The following is a 17,819-nucleotide window of genomic DNA, read 5'->3' as shown; positions in this document are numbered from 1 at the left end:
GCCTGATTTTGTGTAAGAGGGGACCTAATGACATAATGTTGCTGGGATAAATAAATAAAACAAGAAGATAAACTTGTTGCTCATGTACAAAATGAAACTACCTGGTGCACTTGAATCCTCCACCTGTGTAATCTGTAAAGAAAGTGGGAAAAGCAGCTATACAGAAAGAAGAGCTTAGGAGGAACTGTAGGTGATTCAAAAATGGTTCAAATGGCTCTGAGCACTATGGAACTTAATATCAGAGGTCATCAGTCCCCTAGAGCTTAGGACTACTTAAACCTAACTAACCTAAGGACATCACACACATCCATGCCCGAGGCAGGATTCGAACCTGCGACCGTAGCAGTCGCGCGGTTCCGGACTGCAGCGCCTAGAACTACGCGGCCACCGCGGGCGGCTGTTGTAGGTGACATAGGCTTTCTTACACTTGTGAAAACCGCTGGTTTGTTATTTCATTCTGCAACTTGAACTCGCCCTTTTCAAAACTATTGTGGCCTAGTTCTGGTTGCTTTCACTGAGAAATTCACGAAGGGGGCGAGAGAGAGAGAGAGAGAGAGAGAGAGAGAGAGAGAGAGAGAGAGAGAGAGAGAGAGAGAGAGAGAGAGAGAGAGAGAGAGAGAGAGAGAGAGAGAGAGAGAGAGAGAGAGATTGATTGATTGATTGATTGATTGATTGATTGATTGATTGATTGATTGATTGATTGATTGATTGATTGATTGATTGATTGATTGATTGATTGATTGATTGATTGATTGATTGATTGATTGATTGATTGATTGATTGATTGATTGATTGATTGATTGATTGATTGATTGATTGATTGATTGATTGATTGATTGATTGATTGATTGATTGATTGATTGATTGATTGATTGATTGATTGATTGATTGATTGATTGATTGATTGATTGATTGATTGATTGATTGATCAATCGATCGATCGATCGATCCATCCTAGCTTTATTAAATGTGCCGTTCAGATACATTTTACAGAGTTGCGCGTATTTTGCTCGTGTCATGATTCCGAAGAAACTTTGGAAGACTTTTTTCGTATTGTTACATTTGTCATGAAAGCGAATTTCAGTTTCATTTCACTGAACTGCATCGTGTGCGTTATTCAAGAATAGAAGTGTCTGGATGCACTCCTCTGCCTCTAGCCTGTTTTCCTATAGAGCATTTCTCTATAGTAAATGAAAGTATTTCAACTGTTCCTATCGGTGTCTTTTTGTTGGTGTGCCGTAAATTCTTTGTTTTGTGGAAGATGTTGCAGTTGTCGTTCCCCGGCAAATATGAGTGATACAGACTTTTCTGCTTGTGGTGCTGAAAAGAGCGTGAATTGATAAAGCTAAACAAGGCCTTAGGAACCAGACCAATTCAGTTCAGTCAAGCTATAGACGGACATCACATGTGAACTGGCACTACTTTAATCATAATTTACTGCAAGTTAGTTGAGCAGAGAACTGTTCCTATCTTCAGACCATATGATACCCCAAGCGCCACGGCTAGATAGAGAAATGAGATGGGTTACTGAAATGGTGTGGAAGGGTCACAGGGGTAAGGGAAGTGGCACTCATCGATTCATCGACAGGATTCGAGGAAACTTCGGACTGTCCAGCGGAGAGATTCAAAACACATGTAGTGCCTACAGTGGAATAATGCTCAAAAGTATGGAGATTAGGCATTGATTTAATAAATTATCCCGCCCAACCACCCTGATTTAAGTTTTCCATCGTTTCCTTAATGTGTCACTTGACTGCAAGGATAGTTCATCTGAATAAGCAGCGACCTGTTCCCTTCAATCAGCGTTATCCAACTAAAGTATTGTCTTTAAAAGACAAGTTTAGTATGATACTTGTTAATGTTAATAGTATGTAATCCTACTGGATTGTTGTATCGGGTTTATTTTAACTATATGGGAGCTACATCCTAAGAGGAGATAGCGAACTTATTGAAGATCATCGCGAATGGGCATAGCGTTGTCGTTTGGGTGGGGGGAGGGGAGTAGAGTGTAGCTGAAAATTTTCAGGTTCCAGACCGACAAACATCGGAAGAAACACCCGGTAACACTCGCGAAAAACTACGTCGAAAATTCAAGTAAACTGTCTGCACATTCCCTGTGTATAACTTCGGGGCAGACTGAAGGTAAAAAAATACATCCAACTGGTCGCAGAGAGGCATATTACCATTTACCCAACGTTCCATCTTCAAAACGATGGCTAAGAAAACTTCGTAAGGGATACAGCATAAAGTACCGCCTACCAAGATTTTACATTGGTTTTCAGAAACTTATATGTATATTTTTCTATTGGAAAGTTGGCAGAATGCGAAGTGCTTCTTAGTTCACATTCACGCTTGTCTCTGCACATATTGCAAAGTAGAGCGAAAAAAATTGTAACGGTACAAACCTTTGGCGTGAATTTTCTATGCAGATTAGTAGATGCAGGTTCGATTCCTGGCCCACGACATTTTAATGTAGTTAGTATTTTTATGAGCCTCGGGGACCCCTTCCAGGTAGGGTGCAACGCAGTGGATCCAGTGGCACGCAACCAACAAAACGGGTCAAAGTTGCCAAATCGCAGATTACGTGTAGTGACGTCACAATGTAACTGGTTTGTGGGGGTTGAAGAGACCACACTCACAATGTAACTGTTTTATTTAACTTAACGGAAAAGCGATATTCCTTTAGCCATTGTATAAGTTGTTGACCTGGCAAGAGCTCGAGTGGAGTGGAAGTTCCATGCTAACAGTGTGTGTGTGGCGGGGGGGGGGGGGGGGGGGACTAGCTAGTACATGATGCTCTACGCTATCTGTAAGTTCAGAATCCTCAAAAGTGTTAACACTTACTAGCATCCGGCTGACGTAATATTACGGTGCTTGCGGGAAATGGGAATGTGCGGAGGACGTAATATTTGGTGCCAGTTATAATGATTTCCCTCAGTTTCAAACATATGTTTATGCTGCCGCAAACGTATGTTAGGTCTACAGATTACACGTTTATCGTACTATTTTCGCAGTTTCTGTCGTTATGAAAGATTTTTCTGCGGGTAAATCATGAAATCAATCCGAGCATATGTTTTCAGTTTCATGGGCTATGTATCTCCATGTTTCCGTTTGTAACACACTGTACTCCATAATGAACGCTAAATTTTACAGATTAAGTTTAACCAATACGTCTATTTTAGAACACGTGACTGTTAATTGAATGTAAATACATGAAACTGTAAACAGTCACTTTTTTGAATAGTTATTTATAATTTCATGAACCGGTTTTCAGACCTTTTCAGGTTCATCTTAAGATGCTTTACAGGAAGTTACATATCTGTTTCTAGCGTAATGCTGGGTGCTGACTCAGTGACAAGAAGGTGGAACATGCTTCAATGTATCGCCATGAGTACTGTTTACCTGTTGATATGGATGCAAAATTTTTGAGTTTGTTTCTAGCATAATGCTGGGTGCTTTTTTTGCATCCATATCAACAGATAAAAAATACTCTTGGCGGTACATTAAAGCATGTTCCATCATATTTTCACAGACCCTGCATTCGGCATTATGCTAGAAACTGATATATAAATTCCGAAAAACCATCTGAAGATGAACCTGAAAAGGTCCGAAAACTGGTTTATGGAATAATAAATAACTATCCAAAAAAGTGACTGGTTGCGTTTTACGTGTTTACATACGCTAAATTTTACTTTGTTCTTGTGTTTTGTGTGTTTCTTTATATTTACACTGGTTGTGAAAGAAATTTAAACAGAAAGATCACTTGTTTGCTTAGCAGGGTATGTATTTGAATACCGAACTCCTTTTCAATTTTTTTTCCGGCGATAATTACTGTTGGATTGAAGTTTCATCTGTGGATTCAGATTTAGCACTAGCAATGTGAAAATATGTATATTTAAAATGCAGAGTCTAATTAACCTAAAATGTTTTAAATTCCAACTACATATTTGTAAACACCAGTTATAACTTCCAAAATACACTCCTGGAAATTGAAATAAGAACACCGTGAATTCATTGTCCCAGGAAGGGGAAACTTTATTGACACATTCCTGGGGTCAGATACATCACATGATCACACTGACAGAACCACAGGCACATAGACACAGGCAACAGAGCATGCACAATGTCGGCACTAGTACAGTGTATATTCACCTTTCGCAGCAATTCAGGCTGCTATTCTCCCATGGAGACGATCGTAGAGATGCTGGATGTAGTCCTGTGGAACGGCTTGCCATGCCATTTCCACCTGGCGCCTCAGTTGGACCAGCGTTCGTGCTGGACGTGCAGACCGCGTGAGACGACGCTTCATCCAGTCCCAAACATGCTCAATGGGGGACAGATCCGGAGATCTTGCTGGCCAGGGTAGTTGACTTACACCTTCTAGAGCACGTTGGGTGGCACGGGATACATGCGGACGTGCATTGTCCTGTTGGAACAGCAAGTTCCCTTGCCGGTCTAGGAATGGTAGAACGATGGGTTCGATGACGGTTTGGATGTACCGTGCACTATTCAGTGTCCCCTCGACGATCACCAGTGGTGTACGGCCAGTGTAGGAGATCGCTCCCCACACCATGATGCCGGGTGTTGGCCCTGTGTGCCTCGGTCGTATGCAGTCCTGATTGTGGCGCTCACCTGCACGGCGCCAAACACGCATACGACCATCATTGGCACCAAGGCAGAAGCGACTCTCATCGCTGAAGACGACACGTCTCCATTCGTCCCTCCATTCACGCCTGTGGCGACACCACTGGAGGCGGGCTGCACGATGTTGGGGCGTGAGCGGAAGACGGCCTAAGGGTGTGCGGGACCGTAGCCCAGCTTCATGGAGACGGTTGCGAATGGTCCTCGCCGATACCCCAGGAGCAACAGTGTCCCTAATTTGCTGGGAAGTGGCGGTGCGGTCCCCTACGGCACTGCGTAGGATCCTACGGTCTTGGCGTGCATCCGTGCGTCGCTGCGGTCCGGTCCCAGGTCGACGGGCACGTGCACCTTCCGCCGACCACTGGCGACAACATCGATGTACTGTGGAGACCTCACGCCCCACGTGTTGAGCAATTCGGCGGTACGTCCACCCGGCCTCCCGCATGCCCACTATACGCCCTCGCTCAAAGTCCGTCAACTGCACATACGGTTCACGTCCACGCTGTCGCGGCATGCTACCAGTGTTAAAGACTGCGATGGAGCTCCGTATGCCACGGCAAACTGGCTGACACTGACGGCGGCGGTGCACAAATGCTGCGCAGCTAGCGCCATTCGACGGCCAACACCGCGGTTCCTGGTGTGTCCGCTGTGCCGTGCGTGTGATCATTGCTTGTACAGCCCTCTCGCAGTGTCCGGAGAAAGTATGGTGGGTCTGACACACCGGTGTCAATGTGTTCTTTTTTCCATTTCCAGGAGTGTATTTCATATTGCAGCCAGTCCACAGGTAATGTTAACTACGTACAAGAGCAATATTGTAAGTGTTAAATCTTGCTTACTAGTCGGCGAAAGATGCACTACTTCCAAATAAATGAATAGTTGTGTAAAAAGACGCTTGGTTTTCAATGTCATGAATTAACTCAGCTCTTTTAGATAGTTCTTTATTTTGTTTTAATTCAATATTGGATCCAATTCCAGTAAAGTAGTCCTTTCTCTTACGTGGTATTTTGCTATAGAACACCTACCCAAAAAACGTGGTTTTTTGCTATAGAACACCTACTCCAAAAAAAACAAAGGTTTCATTGCAATGAAAATTAGCCAACATCGCATAATTATGCAACATATACGGGGCCGTTGCTGTGTTTTGCTCCCCTTGGCGAGAACCGAAAGATGACGCCCCCTCCTTTTTACTACCATCGCTATTCCTGATACCCCCCTCCATCCCCCAGCGGCACAACGCTGTAACTCTCCTATTATACTTTATATCATTAAACTAAGGTGACCTGACGTCCCCATTTTCTGGCGTCAGTTCTCAGTTTTCATGCTTAGTCCTCAGTGCCTTTAAAACTGATTGAGGACAACAAATGTTCTATGTTCTAATTTTTTCAGTTTTTGAAATTTCCCAAAACAATTGAAACAGGAAAAATTTGCTGCACATTTTAAAGAAGAACTCAGCTGAATATACCAGTGCAACCAAATTTTCCATCAATTACTTATTTTATTTAATTGCAAGAAAATTGACTAATAAAGGTGTGGAACTATTTTCTGGTGCAAATAATTTTTTTTCTTGAATTTAGAAACAATCCTGTACTGGTGGGAGACATGACAAAGCATCAAACTAGATAGTTGGATAATCGTTTCCGTTTTAATTGAAATATTTGTGGAGTGAGGAATAGATCTCGTCTTTTTCAGCATCCACTTTCGTGCGATTAAATAAATAAATGACGACTTGTTTGCATTTTCTGTTGAGAGTTCTACAACTTTTATTAGCCACCCCGGTGGCTCAATGCTCTAAGCGATCTGCTTCTGATCATTTGCCCGAGATAGGTATGAGTTCGAATCAGTCAGAGACAGACTTACAGACGCCAACTCATTATTATGTGCGGGTATGATGAACTGCACTTACTTTTTCTCCATTTAGACGTGATGAAAGAGAGGTATAAAAGCTAGCTTGTGAATACGTGATCGATTATCCACAGAAAATAATGGTAGAACTAAAAACATCAACAGAACCACTCAAGACAACTGATGCTTGACAAGTGATCTGGAGAGAGAAGAACAAAAAGGGGGACTGAGGGAGGTATTGTATCAAATATGATCGCAAACCATGCCCCTTTCAAGCGCTCGACAGAGATAAATTAATTTGATATTGCGGTGCCTGTGGTATTCCGAACTAACGATGGAAAGTTCCTTCAGAGATGGATACATGTCGGAAGGAACCAGCACTGCAGCGACTACAGCCGTTATGAAAGACATGAAATGTATTCGCAATTGCAAACTATCATCAGCAGTGCAGTGGAATGATGACAATGAAAATTTCCCGTTTATCGCGAGCGGTCGCCTTACAATTTGGCTGTCCGAGTACGACTCACAACCAGACCTAAACTTCCTTATGTCATCAACCATGTGCCGACGTCTTGTACTCGTTCATGCCCAAAAGAACTTTTCATCGTAATTCGAAATAACACAGGCACTGCAAGTCGCATTTATCCGCCGACACTGGGCAAGCGGCTTTCAAGCAAAATGCCTCTCCTGTATGGGAATATACATAATGGATGTACGAGTACAGGATGTAGGCACGTGGTTGACGACGTATGGAAGATTGGGTCTGGCCCTGAGACGTGCTCGGACAGCCAAAGAGGGATGCCGCGCTGGATTAGCCGAGCAGTCTCTGACGCTGCAGTCATGGACTGTGCGGCTGGGTTCGAGCGCCAGCACGGTAGCTCAGCGTGGTCGGTCAGAGGTTCAGCTACCCTCTGTAATAAAAAACTAAGTCAACGGATCAACAAAGAACGGCTGTCATCGGACGTCCGCCACGAACGAATTCATCGACCAATATAGAGCAAAATGAGACCTAACAGGGGAAAAAAAGAAAACGGGAAGGCGAACGCTGGCGATAAGCGGGAAATCCAGGTTCGAGTCCCGGACCGGCACAAATTTTGGGTCTCGTCATTCCATTATACAGCTGATTCAAGTCCGTATTCGCAACTGCGATTACATTTCGTGAGAAGAATTAAGGGCATGTTTGTTTCTGTTTCATACTCAATAGCGGCTGCTAAAGTTTTGAGGTAGGTAGAGGCAATGTGTCTACTTTCTTCAAAGTAAGCAAAGACTTACTGAGTAACTGTTCTGTATGGTTTTGAAGACAATTCGATATTTTAATTTTTCCTGTTTTTCGTTTTTTTTTCTCCTCATTTGCTCAATTTGTTCGCTGTTTGAATTCAAACCCCCCCCCCCCCTTTCACCCCTTTGCCGCCCTAGGCGGCCGCCAAGTCTTGCGTAATGGTAGAAACGATCTTGAGCATGTACCGGGTGATCAAAATGTCAGTTTAAATTTGAAAACTTAATAAACCACGGAATAATGTAGATAGAGGGCTAAAAATTGACACATATGCTTGGAATGACATGGGGTTTTAATAGAACAAAAAAAAAAAAAAAAAAGAAGTATTGCTAGACGCGTGGAAGATCACTTGCGCGCGTCGTTTGGTGGTGATCGTGTGCTCAGGCGCCACTTTCGTCATGCTTCGCCTCCCAAGTCCCCAGACCTCAGTCCGTGCGATTATTGGCTTTGGGGTTACCTGAAGTCGCAAGTGTATCGTGATTGACCGACATCTCTAGGGATGCTGAAAGACAACATCCGACGCCAATGCCTCACCATAACTCCTGTCATGCTTTACAGTGCTGTTCACAACATTATTCCTCGACTACAGCTATTGTTGAGGAATGATGGTGGACATATCGAGCATTTCCTGTAAAGAACATCATTTTTGCTTTGTCTTACTTTGTTATGCTAATTATTGCTATTCTGATGAGATGAGGCACCATCTGTCGGACATTTTTTGAACGTTTGTATTTTTTTGGTTCTAATAAAACCCCATCTCATTCCAAGCATGTGTGTCAATTTGTACCTCTCTATCTACATTATTCCGTGATTTATTCAGTTTTCAAATTTATACTGACTTTTCGATCACCCGGTACGTAATTTTAAAAGCGGGCAACCGTCTGATGGTGAACCTGCAGTTCGAAACCGGTAACGGCGATCTTTGTTCTTAATAAATATTATTATTAATCGTGGCTAGTTGCTCCTTTTACATTATTGTAAGAATTAACCAGTATTTTTACGCAGGCACCTTCTCAGCACGCCAGTTTTCGACGGAATAGCAGTAATTGCGTCCACGGCTGACAAATACTACGTACAGATCAATACTGTGGTAAGTTATTAATGAGTTAATAATCTTGAGGGAAATTAAAAAGTCTTTGGGTGTTGGAGTGTAGGAGGGAGGTTTCAGATTAGAATTCGTGTGAGGTAGATTTCTGAGTGTTGTTGAGTGGGTCTTAAAAACGGAAGGTAGCCATGAGAGTGTGGTACCTCGCAAAGGTTTTTACGAGAATGAAATAGACTGGAGACTGGTTTTGAATGTATGTATTTGAAAGCAGAGTATATGGGCGGGTGGTATCCGAAGGAGTACATTGACGAGGTGGGCGACACGAGCTGCGGCAGCCGTAGTGCGCGGTGGCGGGCTGCCAGCTCACTCGACCCTGTAGGAGACGGCGTGTCCGGGGTTGTTGACCACGCGCGACAGCGAGGCGCGCCGCGCCGTGGGCACCGCGACGGCGGCGGCAGCCACCAGCGGCGGGTGCGCGGGCAGCCCCAGCCCGTACCCCAGGCCCAGGCCCAGGCCGGGACCGTAGGCGTAGCCGTAGCCGGGCCCGAACGGCGCGAAGGGCGCGGCCGCGTAGGCCAGCAGTGGGGAGGGGGGCGGCGGCGGAGGAAGCGGCAGCGGCGCCGTGCTGGCCGGCGTCTCGGGGCCCCCCAGCCCCAGCCGCGGCCGCAGCGCGCGCCGAGACCGCGACCGCGCCTCCGCCTCGGCGACCTCGGCCAGGTGCGCGGCGCGCGCCGCCGCCACCTCGGGCGTCTCGGACACGGGCTGCGGCAGCGCCTCGGGGCCCGGCGGCTCGGGCGCCACCGGCAGCGCGTTGCTCGCCACGCGGAAGCCCAGCCCGTCCGCCACGTAGTCCAGCCGCACCACCTGCCCCGACGGCGTCACGTAGCTGTACGTGCCCAGCTTGTTGCCCGCCGCGTCCTGCCACACCGACATGCCTTACCCATTATTTAGTCGAGATGTAGTGAGAACGGAATATTCGTCCTTACCATTCCATAAAAACACGGGAGAACTGCCGGATATCAGTAACGTCCTGCCACGATATTTCAGCGCAGAGTCTTCTGGCCATCTTCAGGTGAGTGCCACTGTAGTAGTACTGGCGAGTACGCGCTGAGCTCCGCTATTTTAAGCCGTACTGAGGTAACATTGCGCGTGCGCTGCTCAGCGTGCGCGTTCGTAACAGCTCCGTGCGCTGCGCCTCACGCCCTCCACTGTGAAAGCCTGGCGTATCGGTATCAGGTCGATTTTCGTCTTTAAATAGCGGAGCTCAGCGCGTACTCACCAGTACTACTACAGTGGCACTCACCTGAAGATGGCCAGAAGACTCTGCACCAAAAATTCTCCTGTTTTTTTATGGAACAATCAGTACGCCGGGAAAGCTTTAAACATTTCATCCTTACCATTAGGCTGTATGACCACACCTAAAGGTCTGACTGAAATTTCCATTGCCACCTATGTTTCCACATCCGACTTCCAAAAACTACTCTGAGATATGGAGCACAGAGGGTATTTTCGTACTAATTTTCCCCTCAGTTGTGGCTATTTTATTTGAACTCAATTTTGAAGCTCTTAACAGTAGAGTGCCAAAAACCGTAAGTCTGCAGCTCTCAGATTCGATGCTTGATCGACCCTAGGATTTTTGTTTGTCACTTTTGTCACCTCTGGAATAGTCTGTGAAAAAAGCCTAGTTGTACTGTCATTCACAGTCCACATTAAACTTTAGGTCCCCCTATTCAATAGGACTGTGCCTAGTAAAGCATTGTGGTATTCAAACCGAGCTTGACATTGATGACAGTGTTATAACTTCATCTTAAGGCACTTTGGTTTGGTCATCTTATTAGTAGACACCCACAATTATGTCCTGTTGCAGTACTACACTGTCGTCTGTATAGTAAATACGAGACACATTAGAGGACGCTGAGCTACTGCCGGAAAATATACAACCGAGCGAGGTGGTGCTGTGGTTGGCACACTGGACTCACATTCGGGAGGACGTCGGTTCAAACCGGCATCCGACCTTCCCGGTTTAGCTTTTCTGTAATTTCCCTAAATTGCTTCAGGCAAATGCCGGGATGGTTCCTTTGAAAGGATGCAGTGGACTTCCTTCCCCATCCTTCCATAATCTCATGAGACTGATTACCTTGCTGTTTGGTCACCTCCCCCAAACCAACCAACCACCCAGAATGTATTTGTAGATGTATATTATTTCAAGTTCCCTGATGGTGAAGCCATAAAAGATTTAAAAAACTGATTGCAAGTAAAGCAAACAACAAACAAGGCTGAGTGGAAAATTAGTTTAAAATACCCTTTGCACTCCAAAGCAAAATAATTTACAGTGGTAGTCCCCAATATCCATTGCCATGGAATCAACAACATTACAGCTGGAAATAGCACCTGTGTGTGTGTGTGTGTGTTTCAACAAATACACGTAAACAGAGCATACTGATCAATGGAAGCATAAATCTCCTTTAAGATTTGACAGTTTTGTGTGGGAAGCTTCATCCACCTACTCTGCAATATACATTTGCTCATTAACTAGTAACACTGACTGTTGACATTTTTCTTTTCTTTACTAATATACAGGATCACGTACTGATTATTATGTGATCTGAACAGATATTTTTCCATTTGTGCCAAGTGTAGCCAGTATGAATTATTCAAAGTTGAATGACTAGAAAGATACATAGATAGATAAACATACTTTTTATTCCATAGATCCATGGAAAGGAGATCCTTATGGAAGTAAAAAATGTCATAAAAGCAAAACTACATGTTTAGGAAAGAACAGATATGCTAGTGTTTCTTCCATAGAGTCTAACTGAAATGAATGTTAAATAAGCACAAAATCTGAAACACATTTCTGCTTAAAAATTAGTATGAAACATCCCATAAACTTTTAAATGTATTGTTTCTGACCAGCATAACTCTCAGGCTATTGTTGTAGCTTCTCAAACAGAAAATAGTTTTAAACACCTACTGACACAAAGCACATTACTGCAGTGAAGATGTGCGGAAGTCAGATTTTACGTAACATTCACATTATTTGATATTATTAATAATAGATACATAACTGGTTCTGCTAAGAAATGTGTCAGTAGAGTTGTGAGTTTCTTGCAGGACATTCTTGAATTCACACCAAAAATAGTTCATATTACACACTGTTGGACCTGGAAAACTTTAGTTTGGATTGATGTGTTGCTCCAAAACATGATCCCGTATGATGTTATGGAATATATATAACCTATATGTGCCAGCTTTTTAACTTTTATGCACAGATTATCATTTACAATACTGAATAATCAGCTCCAATGATACAATATTTCGTTGGTACAACCAATTTTGTTAATCACTAAGAATGTTCAGGCATTGATAGTACACTTTCTACATACTTCAATAATGCAGCAGTCACAATTAACATTCTAAATGAAAAGTACTTGGTAAAGCAAACAAACTGAAATGTTTATGACAACTCCCAGTGAACATTTTATGTAAGATTTAGACAATTGTACTCACTAATCAAAACAAGTCATTCACATATAGCAACATGTAACTGGAGACTTCTCAATTACTGCAGGGAGAAAAAGGGGGCTGGGGGGTGAACTTACTGCCCTAGCCATTATAATGCACCATAGTGTTTCAGTAAAACTGACATCAGTTGATATTGTTGGCCATGAGAAGCTCCAAAGGACGTGATCATTCACAACAAACCATGAGTTAATAACATAAGGCAACAGCAGCTGACTCAAACTTGAATACCTGTGGGAAGAATTACTTACTGGAGAAACTTTTCCAAGTTTACATAGTGTCTGCATTGATCTATTGGTCTGTTGGCTTCTAGAAACATGCACCCTTGGGATGGAATCACTGGTAAACAACCACCATTTAAGAATCTAAATAGAACAATACCTCTGTGGTACGAAGTGAGAGTCAGTCAACGTCTTTCACACACTTCTTGCAGTAACCTTTGAAAGGGACAAGAAAATCAGTAGAACAGTGTTATTGCTGCCCAAAACATATTTCATCATGACCATCCTCCTGTACTGAGCTCCAAAAGCTTGGTTAGAGCCATTTCCAGCTTAAGTTTCCATTAAATGTCAGTAATTCCTTGAGTAGTGCAGCCAGTCATATCCTTAAACTTCATGCCATCTTGCTGCATCAGATAATATGGTCAATTATCTGCAGTCTGTGATGCATTGTTAATACCTCCATTTTTTGTAACCAATGTACAGTATAACAGTTTAACATACATTGCTTAGGATACAGCATACTGTATGAAAACTTTTAATGCACATTCAGTAGTATCAACAAATAAAAATGTTGTCTTTGCTGCAACTGAGGCTTTTCTTGCTGTTGTCTTGTATGTCATTTTTATGTGCGTCGGCAATGACACGTCAGGCATATTCTGCTGGTGTTCTACAATGAATCTTCTTAGTATTTTGTTGTTGTGGTTCATATTCCTTATAATTTTTTTCCAAAAAGAGTATTAACACTGAAGACACAACACTTTCTTAACTGTAAGTTTCTTTAAATCATACATAAGCTGTTTACAGTGAGCTTTGAATATGAACAGTTTTATTGCAAGTTAATAATATGGCTGTAGAGAAATATATGTATGTAAAAATATGGCTGTTGCACTGTAAGATTGGGATTTGCATGGCCTTTGTACTGGAAATAAAAACTGCACGTATGTGTGTCAGTATACATTACTTGCTTCGTTTCTTACTTGCCATATTACTAATCCACAGAGTAAACTGTTAAAACTAAAGTAGTATACAAACAATCCACATCATAGCAGACTTAATTCTAATATACAGATAAGTAATAATATTAGCGTGATTTACTATTTCCTCATTCACAGATTGTATAGATCAGTGCAAGTCATAAATTGATGTCATCATCATCATAACTCTTCATATATGTACATCTACATCTGCACTTAATAAACTGATGGACCATGTATGTATGTTACCTACACAATACTAACCATAATGATTTAATCTACCACTTGAGCTGTGCACTCCTAAAAGGTTGCTGTTTTAACTTTGCACTGAATTCTACTTCTGTGGGGAAGATGATGATGCAGAGTTTGAGCACTGACAACATTATACCTTCAATTGTACAGCCCATCAAACGCAACTGACTGTTAAATATGTATATTTCTGTAGCGCTATTTTTGCAAAACACACTCTCTCTCATTCCTAGTAAACCTGTGTCAATACCATTGTAGGTAGCTAACAAAAAATTTTGCTGTTAAATTCGGCTCAATTATTAGTAAATGCAAGAGGTATGTAAGTGAATATTCAAAAATGTTCATACCTGCACTGCACTGTGGGCTTGGAATGGCTCTGTATGGCCATAGCTAGCTTGTCCAAACTCATCCTGTGCATGATACTGTGTTTTAAGGCTCAATGGTGGAGCCACTGCTGCCACAGGTGGAGGAACGTGGTAGTTATAAGGAAGTGCTGCGTATGAGTGTGGAACACCAAAGCCCAGTGCATTGTATGGTGCCAGTGGTGGCAGGATTACAGGGTCTCCGGCACACAATGCCATCAAGGCACACAGCAGAGCCTGTAATTACATATATTAACATGAACTGAATATATTTTTCACTTTATATAATAGGATTAGGAAATAATCTTATCTGAAGATTTAAATGACTGTGGTATTTGAGGCAAATTTGCTTCTGATGCCAGCAGAGCAGTCACAAGAAAAACTCTTAAGTTGTTAATATCTTAGTAAATACTAGACCATAAAGGTATTGCTACAGATTTTTAATAAAACAGAAAAGACAACATGTTGTCATTAGCTGTACCCAACTGCTGTACATTAATGTCACAAAAAATATTTACTGAACTGCTATATCTCCTCTAATAATATAAACACTCTAAAAATAAGCAGATTATTGGAATCTTTTTTCTTTCAGTGAATGTATTCTTAGAGATCTTTTTTAATATGCAATGCTGTAATGAATAAGCATGTACACACACACACACACACACACACACACACACACACACACACACACACACACAAATGTCCTATCAGTATCTGCAATACATCTATCAGTATAAGAAGTAAGTACAATATAATCTTCACTCAGTATTGTTGTAGAGAAGCTTTCAAGGCAAGAAATAATTATAATCACTAACTCACATGTTTTATAAAACTAAATTGTTGTCCCTCACTCACTTAAATTTTTTCTCATGAGTATGAGTTCCGCAAGGCTTTAAAAAATGGAGGCTCATAGGTAGTTTATGTACTTTATGTTGCACAATCATCCAACTTTGTTTCGTAATTCAGTTTACAAACTCCTTATAAGCAGCTTCTTCAAAAGTGTAAACTGTGAACACCTGCGATGTACTTACCAGCAGCCTCATTGTGCCACCTCACAGTGCAGGGATGGGTACTGCCTGTGCACCGCCTGAATTGTCTTATATACGTGCCCCCAGGGCATTAGACTTGGGCTGGGTCGTCCTTTGCTTGGAGGCTTAGGCCCCCACCCAGCCACCAAGGTTACTAGAGATTCATGTGACCTTGTAGCTGCAACAACTTCCTACTGCCTGGCACTTTAGTCAAACCCGGATACTAAACTGTCACATAGTACAAAAATAAACATCGGGCAATGATTTACATTTGGCTTAATGCTCACCATGTAGCATGAAAATTCCTACTAATATTTCATGACTTAAAGTAATGTGCTAATCCATGAAAGACCAACACATTCTCTCTCTATCTCTGTCTGTCTTCTCACCCTCCATCACTTCCAAACTCTAATAGGTCATTCTCTTTCAATGTAATAATATTGATATTATTACTGTCAGTAAAATATTTGATATTTCTTTAGTTAACTTACTGTGTTTTGTATTATGGATCTGACTCAGTGAACATGTGCTGAATTCTGTGGTTGCAACATTTTTACTCTCCTTCCCTTTTTTTAGACAATGTAACTTCCTGTAATATTGAAAAAGGTCATACAACACAAGTACAGAAAGTCATGTCTTTTTCAAAGAAGCTATCCAGGCATTTTCCATAGGTGATTTATGGAAACCACAGCAAACCTAACTCTGGGTGATTGGGTAGGGACTTGAACCACAGTCCTCTCCAATGTGAGTCTTATGTTTTACCACTGTGTCTATCTACAGGTACTAAGTAACAACATGTTAACAAAATGATATACCTCTCTTTCTGGTATATTCTGTGACTCAGCCAAATCCTCCACTTAATGAGAAAGAAAACTTCTCAGTTATTGAGAAAAATGTTTTTCTCTATGGGTCTATTAATTTAATTTGTTTTTTTACAGCTCAGCATGTGGTCAGTGAGAAGAATGATATCCAACAGGCTATGCAGTTTCTTCAGGAATGTGATCTCATCAAAATTGAAGACATCCTTCCATTCTTTTCAGACTTTGTCACAATTGATCACTTTAAGGATGCAATCTGCACTTCACTGCAGGTACAGTACCACTGTAAAGGCAGATGTAACATCAATTGCCAGCTTTAGTGATGTAGTGGCTAAGTAACTGATATAGGTATTCTGACAATGTTATGAAAAGGATAGATTGCTACTCACCATATAGTGAAAATATTGAATCACAGACAGCACAACAAAAAGACTGCTAAACAAGTGAGCTTTCGGCCAAAAGACCTTTTTTCTAAAGTAGATAAAACACACACACACACAAACTCTCTCTCTCTCTCTCTCTCTCTCTCTCTCTCTCTCTCTCTCTCTCTCTCTTTCTCTCTCTTTCACATCTCACACATATGTGACCACTGTCACTGGCCGCTAAGGCTGGACCTGGCATCCTGTTGTAAAATGAAATGCTTTTCTCTTCTATGTTTCTTACCCTATCAGCTATATTAATACTATCTTGCAACAACCCCAGGCTTATGAGCAATAATCAATAATCTGTCAAATCAGGGTTTTATAAGCTACTTTTTTTGTGGTTGGGTTAACTTCCTTAGAATTCCCCCCAATGAAATTCAGTCTGTCATCTGTGTTTCATACAGTTAGTTTCATATGGTTATTCCACTTTAAATTGCTCCATATGCATACTGTAAGGTACAGGGTGTTTATAATGAAACTTATGTTATTTGAGCCAGTGTAGATGGTGATCTATTTACCATATGGGCACCCAACTTTATAGGAGTGATATTCAGACTGTGCACAGCAAGATTTGAGTTGCTAGTAGTGCTAGTATCATGACCTACTGTTAGGTGCTGGCACCAGTACAGCAATGTAAGGTTGAAACACAATCTTCAGTGCGCATTTACAGTTGCAGACAGTCAACACAAGGTTAGCAGGGCCTTACTCAGATAAAGCTGTTTTATGAAAACAACAGCAATAGTGCTGCTGCTTTCCATGAGTGTCAATGCGTTAAATAATCACAGAGGTCCTCTTTTTGCACTGGAATTGAAAAACAGGATTTGGAAGTTTGAATTACCTAGTGGTTTTTGGAATTTCTCCTGGGAGAGGCTGAAGGCCAATTGCACCATACATTGTAGAAGAAGTTACTGTTTCCATGGCTGAAAATAATGGATGGAGTGGGCAATCTTCAAGCAGCGCATGAGCTTGTTGTGTGCCATCTGAACTTCCCATGGTCCACCATTTGAAAAGTTCTGTGAACAATTGTGAAATGGTATCTGTACAAACGTCCAGGCTGTTGTGGAAGCAGATGGTCATCACATTGAGTAACATTTAGGTTTATTCAGTATTTCTCTTCTGCATGACCTTACAAAAGTTTCTATTAAGTTTCATTGTTCTATGAACACTCGTTTTCACGGAGGCCATCCAGGTAATGAAAGTTCAGTTGCATGTTATGTAATCAAACAATAATCAGTCTTTCATCACATTTATGTGCAATATTTGACATTTGTTTATTTTCTGGCTCAACTGGCAATGCATGCAGGAAATATAAACTCTCCGCAGGTCTTCCTACATTTTCTTACAATTTTCTGGCATGACTTCTCTAAAAACAACAGCATCAGCTTCGCAGATTCTCCATGGATAAACATAAAATTC

At 42.0% G+C, this 17,819-nt stretch overlaps 2 protein-coding genes across 3 annotated transcripts in view; one reads left to right on the top strand and one right to left on the bottom strand.

The window, feature by feature from the left end:
* LOC124594106 (vacuolar protein sorting-associated protein 18 homolog) overlaps positions 1-17,819 on the top strand; it is a 262,862-nt gene that overhangs the window by 215,035 nt on the left and 30,008 nt on the right. For both annotated transcript variants that reach the window (XM_047132457.1, XM_047132458.1), the window contains one exon: positions 16,102-16,253. In XM_047132457.1, the coding sequence (XP_046988413.1) occupies positions 16,102-16,253 (152 nt within the window). The remainder of the gene's footprint in view (positions 1-16,101; positions 16,254-17,819) is intronic.
* LOC124594107 (cuticle protein 21-like) lies at positions 9,046-15,320 on the bottom strand. Its single transcript, XM_047132459.1, has 3 exons — positions 15,167-15,320; positions 14,118-14,369; positions 9,046-9,722 (listed from the first exon to the last, which is right to left on the bottom strand). Exons 1-3 carry the CDS (start codon positions 15,176-15,178, stop codon positions 9,168-9,170), a joined length of 819 nt encoding a protein of 272 aa, XP_046988415.1. The 5' UTR covers positions 15,179-15,320; the 3' UTR covers positions 9,046-9,167.

Source organism: Schistocerca americana, chromosome 2, assembly GCF_021461395.2.
Source record: "Schistocerca americana isolate TAMUIC-IGC-003095 chromosome 2, iqSchAmer2.1, whole genome shotgun sequence".
NCBI lineage: Eukaryota > Metazoa > Arthropoda > Insecta > Orthoptera > Acrididae > Schistocerca > Schistocerca americana.
This window is presented reverse-complemented; position numbering and strand designations above follow the sequence as displayed.